Raw genomic sequence first — 21,269 nt, forward strand, 5'->3', positions numbered from 1 at the left:
TTTTTTAGATGGTTCATTATTTAATTAATTTTAAACGTGGTTTAATTACTTGAATTATTGGATATATATTTCATATTTAAATTTTGAGAAAATTTTCAAGTAATTATTAAGTACTCTTTCATGGAATTGTGATAAATTGCATATCCTTTGTTTCCTAAAATTGAGTAGTTGAGCATCTATATAATTGGCATTTATCTTGAAGGTTTAAGAAGAAAATTTTGTTCTCTTTGAGCTATAACGGCATTGGAAAGAATTTAGATAAATTGAAGTGATAGGCTTGTGATTTAATTGGGCATTACATTGTGATATTTTAAGTATATTGCTGAGAAATTTATTTTTTAGTCTAGTAAAGTGAATATTCATTTTGGCAATTAAGGGCTTTGATATATAACTCTAAAGTAGATCGTTGATCCGGATTTAAACAGGAACGCAACAAATTATAGATATAACCATAAATACAGAGATGCGGCAGAAATAATACTTCATTTCATTAATGTAAAATACTGAAATATGCTTACAAACAGAAATGGAAATGAACTAGCTCGGGCGATGGTAGCTTATCTTTGAGAAGAGATGTGGCAGCTACATGCCTCTGAATTACGTTACAATGAGGCTTAAGGGCCTTTTTATTATTGAACAATAAGAGCAAACCCTAAATAACCAAAACCCTAACTTGAGGAGATGTAGCACCATGAGTTTGTGGGCCCTGTTGGGGTTAGTTGGACAACCAACTTCCTGGGGTCGTGACTTGGTCATATTATCTCCGTTTGACGCGCATGATACCCCATTGGAAATATCTCTCCGAGGATTACGATGGAAAAGACGATTTTGTTATAAAATCACCGGTTGTAGATTGCCTAAAAAAAGTCGTTTAGGGCATCAAAACGGCTCCGGAAGTTTAGGACCCAAAAAACTGCTAAAAATAGTAAACTGTGCTACAATTAAGGAAACTGAAAAACTGAAAGAAACAATGGTGGGGGTCCAAGTGGAATTGGCGGGTGGCCACCAATATCCACCTCGATCAATCATGGCATAAGCGCTTTTAATCCTTGAATCTAACTTCATCTCATCTTCTAATCATCTCGTGCATTTGCATATTAAGTTAGTTCTGCATAATTAAAATTTACTTCCAAGCATAAGCTTGGTCGATAGAACGATAGGTACCCATCCATCTTTGCTTGAGAAGACTGCTTTTAATAGTACTTAAAACAGTGACCTTGTAGTCGTCAGAGCCATCACTCTCTGCAGCGCCAGAGGCATCGGGTATGTTAGATTTTCAAGAGAGGTATCGTTAAGCACACCTTAGTGTGCTTCAATTTATCTTCTCTCTGCCATTTACGACGAAATCAGGTTCAATATAGAAAGGATTGAAGGGTTAAAACTTAGATAGGCATTTAACTAAAATTAACCAAGAGTCCTACATCTCACATTAGTTTTAGAATCTGCATTTCATATAAGATAGTTATTCATCCAAGCAACAGTTGCTAATCAATTACTTGGTCCTAAATTTCCTAGCAAGATTGTTGAAACTTGACTCCATAAGGCACTGGTATCAATCATCTAAATCTAATAAAATCTTGTAAGTCTTGCTAAATATAAAACAAGTACTTGGTCACTTGACTGTGTCTCCCGAATTGGTTGGTGTCCAACTAGTTCTCCTTCATTTCATTTCCGTAGGGTCTACCCCCCTTAGCCTGCTATTGGGAGACAACTTGAACGGAGAAATTAGGGATTAGGGTGGTAGCCCTTGATCTGAGCCGTTGGTGTGGTGCCTAGACATTCTGTGCGACAACATTTTTTGGCGTCGTTGCTGGGGATAAAGTTTTTTCTGTCCTTGTTCCTCACGACATTTTTCTAATCATCTTATCTTTTCTGCCATTCATTAGCCCGTCAAGTGGCACAACATTTCCTGGCGCCATTTCATCTCTTCATCTTTTCATTGCCTTATCTTTTTCCTCTCACTAATCCTTTCATCTTCTCTATCTGCACATTTAGCACCTGGACATTTTGGTTGGTTTCCTGTTTGGGCGGTGACTCCACTTATTCATCCATTAATCCTTAGACAAAAATCTATCCCTGATATCCATCATTTTTTGGCGTCGTTGTCGGGGATAGAGTTTTTTCTGTCCTTGGTCCTCACGACATTTTTCTAATCATCTTATCTTTTCCGCCATTCATTAGCCTGTCAAGCAACACAACGTTTCTTGGCGCCATTTCATCTCTTCATCTTCTCATCGCCTTATCTTTTTCCTCTCACTAATCCTTTCATGTTCTCTATCTACACATTTAGCACCTGGACATTTCAGTTGGTTTCCTGTTTGGGTGGCGACTCCACTTATTCATCCATTAATCCTCAGACAAGAAACCCTCCCTGAGTCCTTGGTATCCATCATTTTTTGGTGCCGTTGTCGGGGATAGAGTTTTTTTGTCCTTGGTCCTCATGACATTTTTCTAATCATCTTATCTTTTCCGTCATTCATTAGTCCGTCAAGCGGCACAACATTTCCTGGTGCCATTTCATCTCTTCATCTTTTCATCGCCTTATCTTTTTCCTCTCACTAATCCTTTCATCTTCTCTATCTGCACATTTAGCACTTGGACATTTCGGTTGGTTTCCTGTTTGGGTCGCTTGACTGTGTCTCCCGAATTGGTTGGTTTCCAACTAGTTCTCCTTCATTCCATTTCCGTAGGGTCTACCCCCCTTAGCCTGCTATTGGGAGACAACTTAAACAGAGAGATTGGGGATCAGGGTGATAGCCCCCGATCTGAGCCGTTGTCATGGTGCCTAGACATTCTATGTGACAACAAGTGGTATTTTCCTCAGTCGCCAGACATGCATGCCTTCTTTCTTGTGCCCTCCTAGTTTCTTATTTCCCTCTCTCAACAGAATTGGTCCCTTCTGGCTTGCATCATCAATATAGCTCTGTGAAACCTTCTTGTAGTCAAACTCATTCTCACTTAGTTGGATGATGAAATTGTGCACAACCTTTCCTCCTCTTAATTCATGCATATTCACTTTGTCAGCTTGGAAGTTGGGCTAGATACAATGATGGAAATCATGATTCAACATAGGGAGTTTATTTGACAAATCCAACATGAGATTGATGTTGTCAGTGGCTTGCTCTCTGATATTATCATTGGGTGACAACAATGCTCTTCGGGATGTCACTATTCTAGCAATTTGAGCTCTTCTTCTATGATTAAAGCGAATGCTATACTCCCATACCTCAAAGCAGCTGTTCCAAAAGGCTCCTCTACTCACCCTGAACTTACCGGCTCTCCTCCCTCTATAGGTTTTTAGTAAATGTTCTACTTTTGTATTTATGTGTTAGGAGTATATGTCCAGCTCTGTACTACAAGACTTTCTGTTGAATTTCACAGTCTATCACTCTTACAAGGTTAGATGGAATCTTGGAGCCTACTATCTAAGTATGGCCCCTCTGAAGACAACTCTTAAATTTTGTACTTTTCTAGCATCCATTTGGATGCAATTTCAATAGATTAATACATATCTGTTGGTTCCTTTGAAAAAAGAAAAATCTTGTCTAGCCCAAAGCGGGCACATAAAACTTTGCTTGGTTCGTGGCTGTGATAGTGATGTACATTCTTTAGGAGTACAAATTTGCTAAGGATTGTTGGTAGTATATCTAGGGTCAGCATTGAACCTTGTTTCAGGGGAAGGTTCACTAGTCAGCTGCACTATTTGGAGACTCTTTCCGCCTACTTTTTAATGCTTTCTCAGGAACTTGGCACTGCCTAAGAGTAATTACATAGTTCACTATTTGGAGACTAATATGCGATTACATTTTTGCTGATTAGATCAATACATTTCAATCTTTTTGTAGTGTATGGCTAGAAGTGGAATGTATGCAATTGCTTGCTAAAGGATATCTGCTGATCAGAGATGCTAAAGAGTCAAATGTTATTTTGATTTTATTAATGTTCCACCAAGTTTCTAAGAAGTGGAGACCTGGAAATGGAGAAATGCATTTTGGGGCATGCGAAGACACCTTGCAAATCTTAGAGACCATCATCATGAATGAGGGGTATTAAGGTCATTAACATGGGGAGGCCATCTCTAAATTTAAAAAACAAAAGAAAAGAAAGAAGAGAAGAGAAGATAGATATTAGCGACACAACTCAAAGAGAAATTCCAAATGGAGTGTAAATGTTAAAGATCCTGAAATATATGTAGAGGCTTTAAGTGAATTACGTTTGTCAGCTTTTTATTATGTTTTTTCATTTAAAATGTGAGATGTGAGGGTGAGACCCTAGATACCACAAACCTATTTTTCTGCCACATGGACTCTGCACACTGTCAAAATGTTTCATGGAATTCTGCAAGAAGGGGGTGTGGTGAAACATTTCACCAGTTGCCCTTCCTGGCCCCCAAAGCATGGGGAGTGTATCTCCGCGTAACACTGGATTTTATTTCTGTCCCAGCAACGCTGAGCGCTGAGGAAGAGGATATGATTCATCATCATATGTACTGTTACTCTTCCGCAGCGCTACTAGGACATAATTATAGATTCTAACGTTTACTTCATGATACTTTCGATGTTTTCAATTTTTTTTCTTTTGTGCAGATATTTCTTGTAAACTGATTATGATGAGTGGTATAATTATTGTTAAGTACGCAATTGTATGTGGTACATATATTTTTAAGTGTTCATGTCTGTATTGAACTATTTCTTACAGTTCAGAAGAATGGATTGGAAGATGTGGCAGACAAACATTTTTTGTTAAGTCTTATTATAATATCTTCTGTGCAATTTTCACCAAAAATGAGGTTCTTGTGCACTAATAACTGTTCTTCAAGTTTTTTTCCATATTTTGGTTGATAGCCAGCTGGTAATGAAAGAAGTATGGTACTCTAGCAGGTTGTCCTTGATGAAGAAATAGGTCATGTACGAGTGGTCACACTTAACAGTCCTCGTAAATTGAATATTATTACTTCAAAAGTGGTAAGATAGATTCCTTTACTTTTCACTTGGATTTTCATATAATTTCAAGGGTAATGTCATTTTTATGCCCTTGTAGTCCTTACAGATGTATTTACTTCCCTGTGATGGTCACGGTCAGGTATCCCGATTAGCTGAGCTATATGAAAAATGGGAGAATGAAAATGGTGCTGAACTCATCATCATCAAGGTCAAACCATCCACTCGATATGATTGCTATCACTGCATTGTTAAATTTTGTGAAAGATACTGTAAAATATAGCATTTGCATCCATAATGATATTGATCTTGCCCCTTCAGGGAACTGGGCGAGCATTTTCTGCCGGGGGGGACTTGAGGATGTTTTATGAGGGAAGGGCAGGTAAGCATACATTGTTTTCAATAAAGACCTTTTTTGTCAAGGATCCATCTTATTTGATCAATGTCCATAATTTCTAAAGATGGCAAGGCTGCCATAATCTCTCTCTTTGCAATGAGCTGATTGACAAATCATGTTGGTAGCTGGTTCTTGAATCTACCCATGGTGACTGTTCTATTTCCTTTGAACATTCTGCACTAATCACTTCTAGTTCTAGGTGCTGATGCGGGTAAACAAACTTTAATGTAAAAATTGAATTTATTTTTTGTCTGAGAGAGAGAACCCTAAATTTCTTTTAACGTAGCCCAAACATTCTATGAAACCTATAGCGTTTGCAAACAAGTTGATCTGTGACATAGATTTCCTATCTATATAAGAGAAAATAAAGGTGAAAAACAAGTTGATCTGTGACATAGATTTCCTATCTATATAAGAGAAAAGAAAGGTGAAAAGTTGATTAGATTTCCAGTTGTATACTTATTTAAAGCTCTCATTCCGATTCTTCTAGTGTGCACTTTTTGGTTCTGGTAGCATTTTCTTGTGATAATGATATTTCTTTCATAGCCAGATTTTTTTGTTTTGCTCAGCTCACATATCCTTCAGCCTTTACCATCTTGCAAGATTGTGGCAATATTCGTTTGTATGAGCATGTCTTTAAAGTTGAAACTGTACTATATTATTGCTTGTAATGAGAAAGAGGGGTTGCAAATAGATGCTTTAAAATATTATTTGACATGAGTTTAAAAGAGATTCAAGAAAAAGAGAGAAAGATAGTAATTAATAAATTTCCTTTTGCAGATGAATCTTGGATTGAGGTTGTTTATAGGATGTATTGGCTTCAATATCACATTCATACATACAAGAAAACCCAGGTAACCTTTTCTTTCATTTTTAAAGCTTTCTTTCTCAATTTGGAAACCTGTGCTCCAAGGCTTGTGGAGAACAGTGCAAATAAGCATCAAAGACACACAAGAAACTTGTACAGATTTAGTGTTTTCACTGCCTATTTGAGATGCCAATGACTTTTCTCTAGGTTGCACACTACCTCCCCTCTAGCACATCACACACGAGGAGGTCTTCATGTCTCGTTTTCCCGGTTCTAAATAGTTTATTGTATGCATAATATTTTGTTTTGATGTCCCAGGTCTCAATAGTTCATGGCATTGCGATAGGAGGAGGTGCAAGTCTTGCAGTTCCAGCAACGTTTTCAGTAGTCACAGAAAAAACTGTGAGTTATTTTTCCCTCAATCAAAGGATCTGATGTTTCTAGACTCTAATAGTACATATTACATCGATGTTATAAGCACCCAAGACAAAGTGAGTTTGACATAGTTTCAGTTGTAAGCACATCAAGATGACATGAGTTTGGCATAGTTGCAAAGATTTTCAGTTGTGTCTATGAGATCATTAGTTGCCTTATTGTGAGTTGTTTGTACATGTCCCCATACTTTGGGGGTCGATAGACTTCCTTTTGCAACTGACTCAATGGAATCTTGATCGTTATGATATAATAAAATTTGTTATGGTCATAACCATTAGTAAGTACTTTAGTCAACAAAAGTAGATAGTACTATTGTCGCCTAAGATGCACACCTCAATGTGGGCAAAGTCCTCAATCCCACTAGGTGTGGTCTTTAAGGAGCAACGTTCAGAGAAGGGGTTGTCACCTATTCCCAGCTCTCCTAGTTAAGCTAACGGGGGTAGTCCCCAAGGATAAAACTAAAGGAAAAACTTGTTAAGGATAACAAGGTTTAGGAGATAAGAGGCAAGGCAATCACCATTCGATATAACTTGAATATGGATTTAAAGATTGATTAGCAAGCGTAAATGTTTATGAACAATGTAGATATCAAAAGATAGATTCAATTAAAGATGAAAGACCAATGTCTTATAAACAATGCTCAAATAAAGTTATCATACTTGAAAAAATAAAAATGATCTTTCAAGTTACAAGATTGGCAATGCTGCAAGACAAATGTTAGTAAATTAAAACTCACAAGAGATTAATGTGCAATTTAGAAATTTGACAATAAATGAAAATAAAAATTTCAAAGTAGATAAAACTTGTACTTTAAAGAGAGGCTCACACAAGATATGACAATAAAGGACAATTACATGAGCAATAAAATAAACAAGTACAAAGAAATGAGTTGCTTGCGAGTAAGAAGAAATGACTCACAATCCAAATGACACAATAACTAATGCCAAGATGAGAGAATGTTAGTGAGTGTGTGATGTAAGTGGTTTTGGCAAATTTTAATTATATGCCTAATCTATGGTAAGACTTCCCCTCAATTTCTCAAAACTTGGTAAGGATTGAGGTGAATTGCAAGAAGGCTATGACGAGGAGACACTTAGTTTGTCATTAACGATACCCGTTTAGACTTCAAGACAACCCACGTGCCTTCATTTTTACAACGGCTCAACTATAAGAGAACTGCGAGGTCACGTGTTTTAACCTTTGCTCCAAACTCAAATTTATCAAATTGAATGAAAGTTAGGGAAGGTTATCCTAAAATTTCTATCAATCAAGCTTATGCTCAAAGGTAAATTTTAGAGATACAAATCTAGATCTAAAGTGCAAATGAGATGCAATGTTAAACAAATGCTCCAAATGAGATTAATCACGATTCACAATGCTTCAAAAGTGAAATGTTTTAAATGTATCAATAATAAAATACAATTCCACTTTCAATTGATCAATTTAGGATATGAGTTTTAGGGTATTAATATGATCAATAAATCCCAAAGAAACAATTGTGAACTTCTCAATAAAGCACAAGCAAATGAGATCTAAAACATAACAAATGCTTCAATGAGATTTAACAATTTTGGAAAAATGTTTCAAAAAGTGAAATGTCTTATATCTTTTATTATTAGAAAAACACAATTTCCCTTATATGATCAAATTTGCAATTAGCACTTTCGGAAGCAAAATATGAGATTAATATGGGATTAGCGTAAACCAACAAAGCGAATTAGATCAAGTTAGGTCAAAAGAGAACAAGAAATTGGAATTATTTTAGATCTATCAATGCTAATGCAACTATAAAAATGAGATAAACATGGAACTAATCGAACCAAAATAATCAAGTTAGATCTAAAGACTAAGATAACAAGGAAAGTAAAAATAAAATAAACTAAGCTAAAAGCTAGTTATCACCACAAAAAATGCCCTCCTTCCAAATAGGAGGTGAGATACCATAGGAATAAATCCCAAGCTCCCCTAAGATTTTTTATTTTTTTTATTAAGATTACAAAGAGAGCCCCCTTAGACAATATGAGAGGGTTTTAAAATAAATCTTAATGAGGATTTACAAAGTGGATCTTTAATATCCTTCCTTAAGATGCAAATGAGAGAAATTTCTATAGTAATTTTACAAGACTTGTAATGATAAAATTTCTCCCAAAGGAAATTAATTTCCTCTAAATGAAATACGCTCCAACCAATTAACATAAAAGCCCCAGGAAGAAAACTACACGAGGAATGGAGGAACCCTTGTAGCTAAGAGGAGTAAGCTCAACAAATTAAATGCTAAATTCCCAAGAAAATCAATTTTCCTTCACAAAAAATGATTTTCTTTCCTTGCAAAGGGTTCTCGCTCAAACTGCTAGATGTCCAAGGAAATTCGTACAAGAGGGAGGAGAACCAACCGAGAAGAAATAGGCCTCAAAAATACTGCAACTTCCACAAATATTTTAATATGAAATTTTCCAAGCCTCAAGCTATAAACCGATTTTGAATTTCTTGTTAAAAATTTAATTCCTTTCAAAACCCTTAAAGGATTTTTGCTCAAAGGGAAGGAGAGACTTGCGGCTTAGAAAAATAGGTCTCAAATGCAGACAACTTCTCCCAAAAATTAATTTGAGAAATTTGAAAATGGCCTTCTAGGAAATTCGATCATGCTTCCAAAATAAGGACGACCTCCAAAAATTGAACCGATTTGCTAGAAACCTTAATTGCCCAAGAGAAAAGAAAGGGTTTGAGGAGGGAGCAAGTGTCTAGACTCTAGCGTCATAAAAATTATTTAGTGTTTGATCCCCAAGATTTCACCTGCAACAAAGGAAAATATGAGGGCTTTACAAGACAAACCCTTGCTTCTATCTTTGGATCTATAAGAAAACCAAGATACATTAGAGGAAATTTCAGCCTAAAAGTGGCCTCCCAAGGAAAAATAATAAAATAATAGTTAAAATAATAAAATAAGAGCTATGAATTTGGAGGGAAAAGAAGAAAACTACTTTTTAAAATTGTATTTTGGGTTTATCTCCTTATAGGTTTACTCAAATTTTAAGTGTAGACACTCGTTGGATGCAGAATTAAATTTCGCATCCAACGAATACCCATCATGCATAGTTTTGAGAAGACTCACATTGATAAAAATTGAAGATACATTAGAAAACCGTGTTCACTTTTTCAACACGATAAAAATTAAATTAATTGACTATAATTAAAAATTTCCCCTGTCTAACTTAGAAAAACTGGTTAATTAATAGTAATTAATTGAGAAAGGTGGGAATTCTCTAGAAACTCACACGGATCGACTTGGAGATGATCTCAATCATTGATTAAGTTTTAATTGTGGCCATTGGAGTCCCAACTGGAGATTATAAGAAGAGGTCGATGGGTAGATGGAGAATAAACCAGTGTAGATACTCAGTGATCCGGGCAGTTTGATTTTCCAGTGTAGGTGATTCAACATGATAAATTGAGCCAGTAGATCGAGTAGCAGGTGGCAGAGGGGCAACATAGCAGTATTCCGGAGGAGTTCCCAGTTCTGGAGAGTTAGAAAGAAAAAGCCAAAATTTATTTCCAGGAGGCAACACAGGGGTAGCGCAAAGCCCCAATTGAGCAGTTCGATTTGATTGAGGAGAAGCTTGTTCTCAGTTCCAGGGGTCGAGAAGATTTTCCAAAGTGTTGAAGATACAGTTTCTCAGTCAGTAACAGGTAGGACAACTTGATTTGCTGGAATTTTGGGCTGAGTGTGAGAGGGTATGCGCAGAAGTGACACAGGGCCTGTGCAAAGCAAGGTGGACGACTTACTTTTCAGAGGCAGTCAGGTGTCGCCATTGTTTGGAGAGAGGGTAAAATCCCTCAGTATATTTTTGCCAGTATTTCTCTTGGACAAAATTGCCAGTTTGGATACTAAGAAATTTTGCTGCTGCATAATAATAAAAACCCTCACTACTGCACCGATTTTTCTACATTTGGTTTTTCCGGGGACATTTGTCCAAAAATAACAATGTCACAAGTGACAATTTTATTTTTTTGCGCTAGTATATCTCAATTCCTATTTTTGCTTCCGCAGTATTTTTATTTGTGAAGATATTGCAATGTGATTAATTCATTATTAATCAGAAAATTAATAAATTGATAATCAGTTAGGAGAATTAATTCCAATTGCTGCATTTTAAGGAATTTTCACACTCGAAAACTTCTCATTCAACTTAACCAACTTGGACCATCTCATTTAAAAAATCGATTTTGCTGGACCATTAGCTGTTGAAGTGGACCAATGAAATTTTTTGGGGACTTTTCTTGCTTGATTTGTGGAGATTCCTTTATTTTTTGACTTGATTCCCTTCTTGAGAAAGTCCACATCCCTTTTTAAATATTTTTCACTTGGATAGAATTTTTATTTTTCTCCCATTTTAATTTTTTGGCTAATTATTTACCATTTTTTGCTAGAATTTACAAAACATGAAATTAGAGGGGTATAGACATATTTTTCCACCCTGAAGGTTGAAGTGTTGAGGTCTATTTTTTAGTACTCGTACCCCCTACAACTTCTATAGACAAGACTTTTTACATTTTACATCAAATATTACATAAAAAAACCCGTTCAGTGGGGGAATTTTGACAATTAAAAAATGACCCCTAGACAAACCAAATTCTGTGAAATTCTAGACATGATTTAGTATGGCATTTTACACCGACTCTATACACTAGGACTCGCCTAAGACTTTACTATCAAGTCTCACTCTAGCTTTGGGGTATATTTGGGATAAAAACTTAACCAATTATTTAGTGTCGAGAAACACAAATAATTAGCTAAAGGAACAAAAAAAGCTCCCTAGAGTGAAAACTCTCTAGCAAAAATCTTAAGTTACCTAGATGTGTTACATGGATTTATATTTGTCGTACTAGAATCATTTTTACATCATCCCTGCAGCGCTGCAGAATTTGGATTACAATATGATGACCAAAAGCTGCATGATGATCATGAATTTTTGAAATTCCGACTTTCTGACCATGATGGAAAACCCTGAAATGTGTTTTGCTCATGGGGTAGTTGATTAATACTCAAATGTACATTTGAGTGATCAACAAGTACATAACTATTATGTCGTAACTCAGTATTAACTTAAGTCACTTGCAATTAGACTTTCATTAAAGTGAAATGTGGAGAGTCACTTTGGGAGATGAAAAGTCACCTTAGCTTGTGTACCTTTATTTATGTATTGATTTTGAAAAATAATTAAAGTTACTTGAATGCTATCTCGCTTCCATTGTTGGTGCACTTTATTTTGTACTATTATTGTATGCATGTTATTTGTCACACAATTTAAAAGTTCGGTGCGATGCAATGTATTGTATCAAAATAATTTCAATGCAATACATTCCAAGGGAGAGAGATTTTCCTTTATTGTGAAGAAATAAAATTTTGTGGCAATGCAATAAAGGAAGGGAATGAAAAGTTTAACACAGATGATGTGATGTGTTGCACCAAAACTAGAATTGGTTCGACACACTGCAAATGGAGAAATTTTGTGGAACACCGATGTCGCAGAGAGATTTTTCAGGCGGTGCAATAAGCTACATTGAAAGTAAAATCTGGTGCATCGATGGTACAGTTGCCCATGCCATGTTAGCCTAGAGTGCCATGTAGGTGTTGAAATTTCTAAGTCTAACCCGTTAGAAATTCTTCCTGTACTATTTGGTTTATTTCACATACTTGTTTAATTACTTAACAAGTTATTTACCATGTAAATATTGAAAATAAACACAAGTACAATATCAACATCTACAGATCATCAACTGAAAGAAAACAAGCACACAAGTGACACCGTTATTTTTGGACCAATGTCCCCGGAAAAACCCAATGCGGGAAAACCGGTGCAGCTATTCAGAGGGTTATATTATTATGCAGTTTGGTGCCTAAACCGGCTCCCCCGATAGAGAAAAATATATGGCAGCAATACCTCTATATCTGGAAACAGGTATTCAGAAAACCTGTCCCACGAATCACTCTCCGACACAACTGAAGCTCAACGCTGGCCCTTCTGGCCTTTGCGTCAACCTTTTGCTGACTTGCGTCAGCCCCATGACCCTCTGCGTCAACCCTTTGAGGCACTGCACAGCCTCTGGGAGCCTCTGCATCACTCCCTCTGTCCTTTGCGTGGATGACGCAGTCTCTCTGGGCTCTGCGCTGCCTCTGCTGGGCTCTGCGTAGCCTGGATTGACTGCTGCTCCCGCTCTCTTCACTTCTGTGCTGGTCTTCCAGTATTGTCCCCGCCTCTCTGCCTCGTACTCACTACCCTTCGCTGCTGATCACTGATTCACTTTTGCTTAGCAACCCCGCTCTAGCAAAATTAATGACTGATCACTCTAGTGTGTTCTCCAACTGACCCTCAAGCCTCCTCTTATACTTTTCTCATTGGTCCTTTAACGACCGAGATTAAATCTCTAATCAACGGTTAAGATTAGATTTGGCTCGATCCATGACTTTTGGAACCTTCTAACCCAGTTTTATATTAATACCCATTAATATTTTATTTTTCCTAAGTTTAGACTTAGGAACTCCATTAAAAATATTAATTATTTTAATATCTCCCAAACCAGTTGGAACCTACCCAAACCATTTCTGGGTCTTGGAGATCTCATGTGCTTTAGCCTCTCCACCAATTTTCATGGCTAGAGCACATTCGATGCTACCCCAAATCAACACTCCCTCTTAGCAAGGACTGTGCTCTAGTAATACTCCACTCTGAGCATCACCCTGATTATACGGCACCGGTACCTGTGCTGATGCTAGGCCTCCCCACCCAACCCTCTGCACTGCTACAACCTGTACTGCTGCACATGGCCCTGCCACTGCCACTGCCACTGCTGCATTTGTACAGCAACTCCCTCTGCATCCGTGCTGCTGCTGGTCCATCCTCCCAACACTGCATCTTCATTGCATCCCCTCTCATCATGCTGCATTGTGCTACTGCATACTGCTACTGCACTGCAACTCAGTTACTGAGAAGTAAGTAACTGATCCACCCAACTCTGACATCCCTGTCAGGCTAGAAACACTCCTAATGCTGAAGCTCCCTCTGCCGCTAACAAGTACTTCCTCTACTGACCTCTACGTTGCTGCAACAACTCCCTTCATCTCACACTGTTGCACACCTCTCTGTGCCATCCTGCACTGGTGCAACACTCCCGTGCCTCTCATACTATTGTAGCTTGCTAGCCTCGCGCTGTCCCGAAACTCCTGCACTGTAGCACTCTCTGCCGCTCCATCCGCATCCGTCTCTACCGACATCCGCCAGTCTTGCTACTCCTCTTTTGGGCTCCCGTAGCAAGGAATAATCCAAGAGGTTGGGTACCTCAAGGATCCTGCCCCTCATCGCCTGTAGTCCTCCTGACTACAGCTTGATGTCTCTCCACTTCTTCTCAAGTGGTACATGAGCACTCATGGCACAATCGTCCTCCTCTTTGACTTCTGTCTCCGCCTTTGCAGGCACTGCCTTCGAGTTCGAAGCCTCTCCCTTACTCTTCTTCCTAGGACACTGGTTCGCAAAAAAACCAAGTTCCCCACAATGGAAGCACTTGACCTTAGAGAGGTCCTTCTTCTTCCTCTTCTCCTGCTTTCTCGCAGATGCTAGAGTCGCATCCTCTTCTTCCTCCTTCTTGATCCTGACCCCTTTTTTGCTACTCCCCGCCTTGGTCAGTCGTCTGATCTCTTCTTGACGAAGAGCCGCCCATAGTTCTTCCCAATCTGGAAGACTCGTCCTGCCCAGTATGCTCTGGACAAATACCTCCAAATCCTTGGAAACTGCGTTCAGTGCGGTCCTCACCATCAATTCCTCATTTGACGTGGCCCCTATGGAAGTTAGCTGGTCACAGATTTCCTTCAACTGATCGAGGAAGACATCTATCTGCTCTCCCTTCTACATCTGGTATGCCCTTAGCTCATTCTTTAGGAGCATCTTCCTCTGCACGAAAGTATGCTGGTACAATGTCTTCAAGGCATCCCACATCTCCTTTGCCATTTCCTTCTCGGTAATATGTGGTACCACATGATCCTTGACCCCATCAAGGATGATGCACTTACACTTAGCCATTGCCTCCTTGTACCTTTCATTAACTATCGGTTCAACTGGGATAGCTATCACTTTCGAGACGAAGCCATTGAGGCGATGTCTGTCTAGAATGGACAAGATCTTGGTCTTCCAGACCAAAAAGTTGGACACTTCGTCCAGCCTATCCCAATCTCTTAGCCCATTCACGACCATCTCGCTGCTCTTCTTTCGACTCCTCCGAGTCTCTCTACTTCCCTCCTGGAAGTCCTCTGTTCGACTCCTGTTGAGTCTCTCAACTTCCCGTCTGGAAGTTCTTGGTTCGACTCCTTCTGAGTCTCAATTTCCCTTCTGGAAATCCCTCTGCCAACTTCAAGTTGCCCCACTCCAATCGTCTGTGCAACTGCACCACTGATCCAGATTCCTTGGCTATAAATCTGCCTCGACAACAACTTCCTCTACCTTGGTCTTGCCATGTTAGGTACTATTCCGACCACAGTACCCCACCAGCTTCGCTCCGCAAAAATACCCACAGCCTCCTAAACCCCAGCAACTGAAGGATTGAGCCACTTGGCTCTGCGCAATCTTGACACCGGCAAATCAGCTCCCCCAAGCAACTGCATCAGCCCTCTTGGCCTTTGCATGGCTTTGCGTGAGCTTGATTCTACCTCCCTTAGCCTCTGCGCTGCCTTTCTCTGGCTCAGAATGATGACGTAGTCCCTCTACGTCGTGTCTGCGTCACTCCTTCTTCTGTCGCCTTCTGCAAGGATCAACTTTGTCACTCGTGACAGCTGAATCTGCTGCAAATTCTCTGCTCGGTTGATGCCTTCAGTTTTCCTGTGATCTGCAACCACGCTCTGATACCATGTTGAAATTTCTAAGTCTAACCCGATAGAAATTCTTCCTGTACTATCTGGTTTATTTCACCTACTTGTTCAATTACTTAACAAGTTATTTACCATGTAAATACTAAAAATAAGCACAAGTACAATATCAACATCTACAGAGCATCAACTGAAAGAAAACAAGCACACAAGTGACACCATTATTTTGGACCAATGTCCCCGGAAAAACCCAATGCGGGAAAACTAGTGCAACTATTCAGAGGGTTATATTATTATGCAATTTATTTGAGTACAACTGGGTGCCTAAACTAGCTCACCTGATAGAGAAAAAATATACGGCAGCAATACCTCTATATCCGGAAACAGGTATTCAGAAAACCTGTCCCACGAAACCCTCTTCGACACAACTGAAGCTCAGTGCTGGCCCTTCTGGCCTCTGCGTCAGGCCCAGGACCCTCTGCTTTAGCTCTCTGAGGCACTGCGCAGCCTTTCGGAGCCTTTGCGTCACTCTCTCTGCCCTCTGCATGGATGACGCAGTCTCTCTAGGCTCTGCGCTGCCTCTGCTGGGCTCTGTGTAGCCTGGACTGACTGCTGCTCCCGCTCTCTTCGCTTCTGTGCTGGTCTCCAAGTGTTGTCCCTGCCTCTCTGCCTCATACTCACTACCCCTCGCTGCTGATCACTAATTCACTTTTGCTTAGAAACCCTACTTTAGCAAAATGATTGACTGATCACTTTAGTGTGTTCTCCAACTGACCCTCAAGCCTCCTCTTATACTTTTCTCATTGGTCCTTCAACGACTGAGATTAAATCTCTAATCAATAGCTAACATTAGATTTGGCTGATCCATGACTTTTGGAACCTTCTAACCTAGTTTTATATTAATACCCATTAATGTTTTATTTTTCCTAAGTTTAGACTTAGGAACTCCATTAAAAATATTAATTATTTTAATATCTCCCAAACCAGTTGGAATCTGCCCAAACCATTTCTGGGACTTGGAGATCTCATGTGCTTTAGCCTCTCCACCAATTTTGCATGGCTAGAGCACATCCGATGCTATCCCAAATCAACAGTAGGCGTACTGATACAGGTGAGAGAGAATGCTTAAGGAATTTAGAAGGCCATAACTTTTTGTTCCAAGCTGAGAATTGAGCAAGACAACAGTCATTGGAAAGCTCTTGAGAAGCAGAATTGGCCTATGAGTTTAGAACTGGTATCAAAGTTGTTTAAAAGGTGAATTAGTGGAAATCTAGAAATTTTTGAATACCTTGTATCCTCAACTAGGCAGAGAGGGGACTGCATATGTTTCAGAATGGTGTCAGAGCATTAATTGAGATTAAATGCAAGCAAATTTGAAACACACCACTATCCCAGTATTGTTTGATGGAGTTAGGTGTGTTATAAGGTAACTGAAGAAGACATCATGGTAATTACCCTTAGAACTCTACCCTTTCTTTGGATAATTTTGTGGAATCTGAGCATCACTTCTGAAATTACTGACACAGCATTTGAGAAGTTGTCAATTTAATTGTTGCAGAAGGAAAAATAGATGATTTGGGAACAGCAATAACACCTCTGAAAGTTCTTCTGCAGCAAAATACAATGGCAAGAAAAAACAATGAGGGGCAAGCAAAAATGAAAAGGCACCTACAACTTAAGATTCAGTAAAAACACACAACTGAAAATATAATGTGTTGCTACTATGGAAAAGAGGTCCTGTAAAGGCTGAATCTAATAAGAGACAATAAGACTTGGAGTATGGTATATTGAGTAAGAAGCAAGCAACCATTGCTAAAAAAATAGGATAAAGATGAAAAATGATTTTATACCTTTGTTGCCTCTCAAAGTCAACGCAAGTCTTCAGCTTGGTATTTTGACTTTGGTGCATAAACATATGATTAATAAATCTGATTGATTTGTGGAAAGAAAAATCCAAATCGGAGCTAGTAATTTTGGGCAATTATAAGGCTCATTTTGTGGAGGGAAAAGGCAATTTATAGTTAGAGTTAGAAGGTAGAACATTCCCATTTATTAGCGTCTTTCATATTTCAGGCCAGAAGAAAGATACTCTTTTAGTGAGTGAAATAACCAGCAAATGTAAACAGTTAGATGTGATCTTCAATGGAGATAATAGTTCTGTGCTGGTGAATGTTTTCACCTAGTTAGGAGAGTGATTCAGATTCCAGAAGATGTGAAAGGGCTTGTGCTCTCCCAACCCTTTGTTTATTGTTGACTTACATTTGGAGAGTTTATATTGGGTATATGCTTGCCTTGGGATTGGTGCTAAGGAGGTGCACTACTTGATGTGGTAGTTGGCACATGTTGCATATTTGGTATCTTCTACAACAACACACTAGTTGAGGATGGTGGGCACTTGGCATGTGTGGAGTAACCACCTTGGAAGAGGATGTTAGGTCTTTGGAGGTAGGGTGCTTGGCTTTAGGACTGTTGCCGCAAAATCTAGCAAGCCTTGTGAGGGGACTCACAAGGTGAGGGCTAGACCCTATAGCAACAATGAAAGAGATTCCCACTATCACCTCGAGAATCTTCTTCCTGCTCTTTAGTGGAATTTCACCACAAGGAAGGCTTCCTAGCGCTCACCTATAAGGATATTCTAATTCTTATGGTTCAAGGTATAGGCCAAGTGAAGATACTCCAAGATGGACGAAAACTCATTTCTTCTTAATGAGTAGCATATCATGCACGTAGACTAGATAAAGACTTGTATGATCTAAGGTTTCTTGATATTCAACAAAGGACTACCTAGACACACAAAAGTCAAAGAAAGGGTTTACTAAGAGATTAGGTCAACAAAACGATAAGACAAATCCTCAAAATAGGCCTCAAGCTGAAGCTAGACTAGGGTTAGGGTTTCCAAGCACAAAATTAACTAGAGAAGGATGACATTAAAGCTAGATTTTGCATTAAAAAGTATAACAAAGATAAATCTTAGGATTTTATACCACAAACACTCATCCACAATGCCCTAGGAAAAAAGCCCTAGTGGCTTGCCTTGAAAGGCTTAGTAAAGTAAAAAGGGAGAAACATATTTAGTTTTTGATCAACACAAAATTTGCTAGTGCCTAATCCTACTTGGGTGATGGAGTATTAGGAATTTTTTAGATATAAGTGACATATGATCGGAGTAAGGGGGGGAACTCTTTTTTCCACTTAATAAAACCCTAACTATCTTTTTGTGAGGGGAGAAATTAAACAGGAGATGTAGACTACGAGTTCTCTTAATAGATTTCAAGGAAGAAATATTCAACATGAAAAAATTAAAGAAGATTCTCCATTAATTATTTGCATTTAGACACGGATCATAGAAAAACCATAGCAATAATATAATTACATGTAAAACAATGAAAAATATGCAATAAACTTAAAATTCTTCCATGAAAAGACCACCTTTCAATCCCAAAAAGACATCTCTAATAGCAAAATCTCCATAAAAATCACATCTCCGCAAGTAGTGAGTTACACAAAGGCTAAGTCGAGCCCTAGAAGAGAGGATGAAACTCAAGTGTCATGATAAAAAATAAGAAGTGAGGGATCCTCTATATACATGAGGTCTATCCCTCACTTTCACAACATAAAGTTAGCCTACAAGCCCTATAACAAGTTTAATTTTGACTGTCCAACCAGATAAGGGGTTACAAGCTGTTAAAATTGGCAACTAGGGCCAAACTCCACATGGGTCATCTTATTTATGACAACTGATATTTTCTTGGATTCCTCTCTTCGAGAGGTGTAGGATTGATTTTGACATGTACAAATGAAGTTATGAATTTATTTTGATTATGGACAAATTGTCAAGGTCGGCCAACAAACTTATGTAGGCTTAGAAGCCCAACAGTCACGTCTATTCATCCTCAATGTGGCATATAAATAGAAGGTGACTTAGCCTCATTTGGACACACTCATCTTCACACATCTCTCTCTCTCCTCATTGACTGGGTACGCATTTCTGGGCAGCATCTCTCTCCACACATGCGAAGGACAAATTTTCTATTTTGGGTGTTGACTGTGTTGACCAAATTTCTGGGACAGTTTGACAAAGAGTTGACCAACAACGTTGACATTTTCGACTGCAATTTTTGGTGGAGGAACTCTGTCCCAGTAGGCCGCATTTCTGGGCACAGAAATTGAGGCAATCCGTTGACTTTGACAAGTGTTGACTGCAGCTAGGGCTGATCGCAGGTTGACTGTTTGACCAAATTTTGACTGGGCTGATCTCAGACTTTTTTGAGCGCTGATTCATCTTGCTGTTTGGAGGTCGAAGTTAACTGAAGTTGACCAATTTGTTGAGGGTCAAATCTACCTTGTTGACCAGCATTGACATTTTTGGTTAGGGCTCTTTTGTTGCAGTTATAAATGATCAGATTTGTAAATTGTACTATCTCTCTCTGCTGAACTATTGAAGCCTATAAGAAGAATTGATCAAGGGTTTCCCCACATTGGGGTTTGTCCCTGGCTGGTGCCACATCTTGTGTCCTTTGTCTTAGCTTGTCTTCTACTATTTATGTTTATATTCTATCTGCATTTTACTATCATGTTGATGTGATTGCTAAACTGGATATTGATATTGGGCTAATAGAGAAATTGAAGTAAAATTGCTCTTAAGCATAGAACATACCATTGTTGCCTAAAATTAACATGGTATTAGAGCTGAAGTGAAGACAAAGCCCAAGTAAGAGTGAAAGAGCAATCACCAAAGACAGTTAGACAATGACAAAAGGCTCAATGGGTTCCCCATCCTACTTCCAGGCTGAAGACAAGCTCCATGATAAATCTGACTGTCATGGATGGAAGATGTCTCTTGATTTGACTTTGGAAGAAAAAGAAGTGATGGATTATGTGCAGGGTAAAATCCCTGAGCCTCTTTCAAATTTACCGGCTACTGCAAAGACCAAGTACAATAGGGCTGAAGTCAAAGCAAAGAAGATTATCAGGGATTCCATTGACAAGCATTTGGTGGCCTATATCTCCGAATTGAAGACCTCCAAGGAGATCTATGATAGGTTGGTCGAACTCGACATGTTCAAGGTTAGTAATGCTAATCAAATTCTTTTTCTCAAGAATAAGTTGAAGGATATTAAGAAAGGCAAGGACGAGGACATTCAATCCTATTTCTTGAGGATTTCTGAGATTAAGAATGATCTACTCTCGATTGGAGAAGTCATTCCTGACAGGGAACTTACTCTCACCACCCTTGGAGGACTCCCACCTGAGTGGTGTGTATTTAGAACCACTATACTCAACAATGATCGAATTTCAGGGTTTGAAGAATTGATGTCTAGATGCATTCAAGAAGAAACAAGAATGATGGAGCAAGAAATGCCAAAGAAGCAAAGTCAAGGAAGACCAAGATTCAAAAATGGAAGGAAGGGAAGATGCTTTGTTTGCAATAAGTTTGGCCACAATGCAAGGGAGTTTCCAAATAGAAGGGACACATCGCATGATGATGATCACAATCATTCCAGAGGCAACTTCAACAACAACGATCAATGGAATGGCAGGTCCAATGGTAAGGGAAAAAGGAATTCGGGACATCAAGGAAATGGTCGACCCTCCAAGAAATCAAGGAACTCCAGGTATGAAGAATCAAATATTGTTAACAATAAGAAAAAAGAGTACTATCTTATATCGGCCCTCTCCACAACCTCTCCTCTGGACACTTTGGGAAATTGGTTGATTGATAGTGGTGCCTCAAGGCACTTCATCGGATACAAGGAAGCTCTCTCTAATTTGATAGAAAAGGAGACAAACTTGGAGATCATCCTTGGAGATGATGCCACCTATCCCGTGAAGGGA

The 21,269-nt window shown here is 38.8% G+C and overlaps 1 protein-coding gene across 1 annotated transcript in view; it reads left to right on the forward strand.

The window, feature by feature from the left end:
- The window catches only part of LOC149171934 (3-hydroxyisobutyryl-CoA hydrolase-like protein 5), a 227,365-nt gene that overhangs the window by 25,273 nt on the left and 180,823 nt on the right, over positions 1–21,269 (forward strand). Inside the window, exons 3-7 of the mRNA XM_089424157.1 lie at positions 4,881–4,964; positions 5,083–5,151; positions 5,262–5,322; positions 6,118–6,191; positions 6,464–6,547. Coding sequence (XP_089280283.1) covers positions 4,881–4,964; positions 5,083–5,151; positions 5,262–5,322; positions 6,118–6,191; positions 6,464–6,547 — 372 coding nt within the window. The remainder of the gene's footprint in view (positions 1–4,880; positions 4,965–5,082; positions 5,152–5,261; positions 5,323–6,117; positions 6,192–6,463; positions 6,548–21,269) is intronic.

This window comes from Pinus tabuliformis, chromosome 4_2, assembly GCF_031772625.1.
Source record: "Pinus tabuliformis cultivar Carrire ecotype Pingquan chromosome 4_2, CPIR1, whole genome shotgun sequence".
NCBI lineage: Eukaryota > Viridiplantae > Streptophyta > Pinopsida > Pinales > Pinaceae > Pinus > Pinus tabuliformis.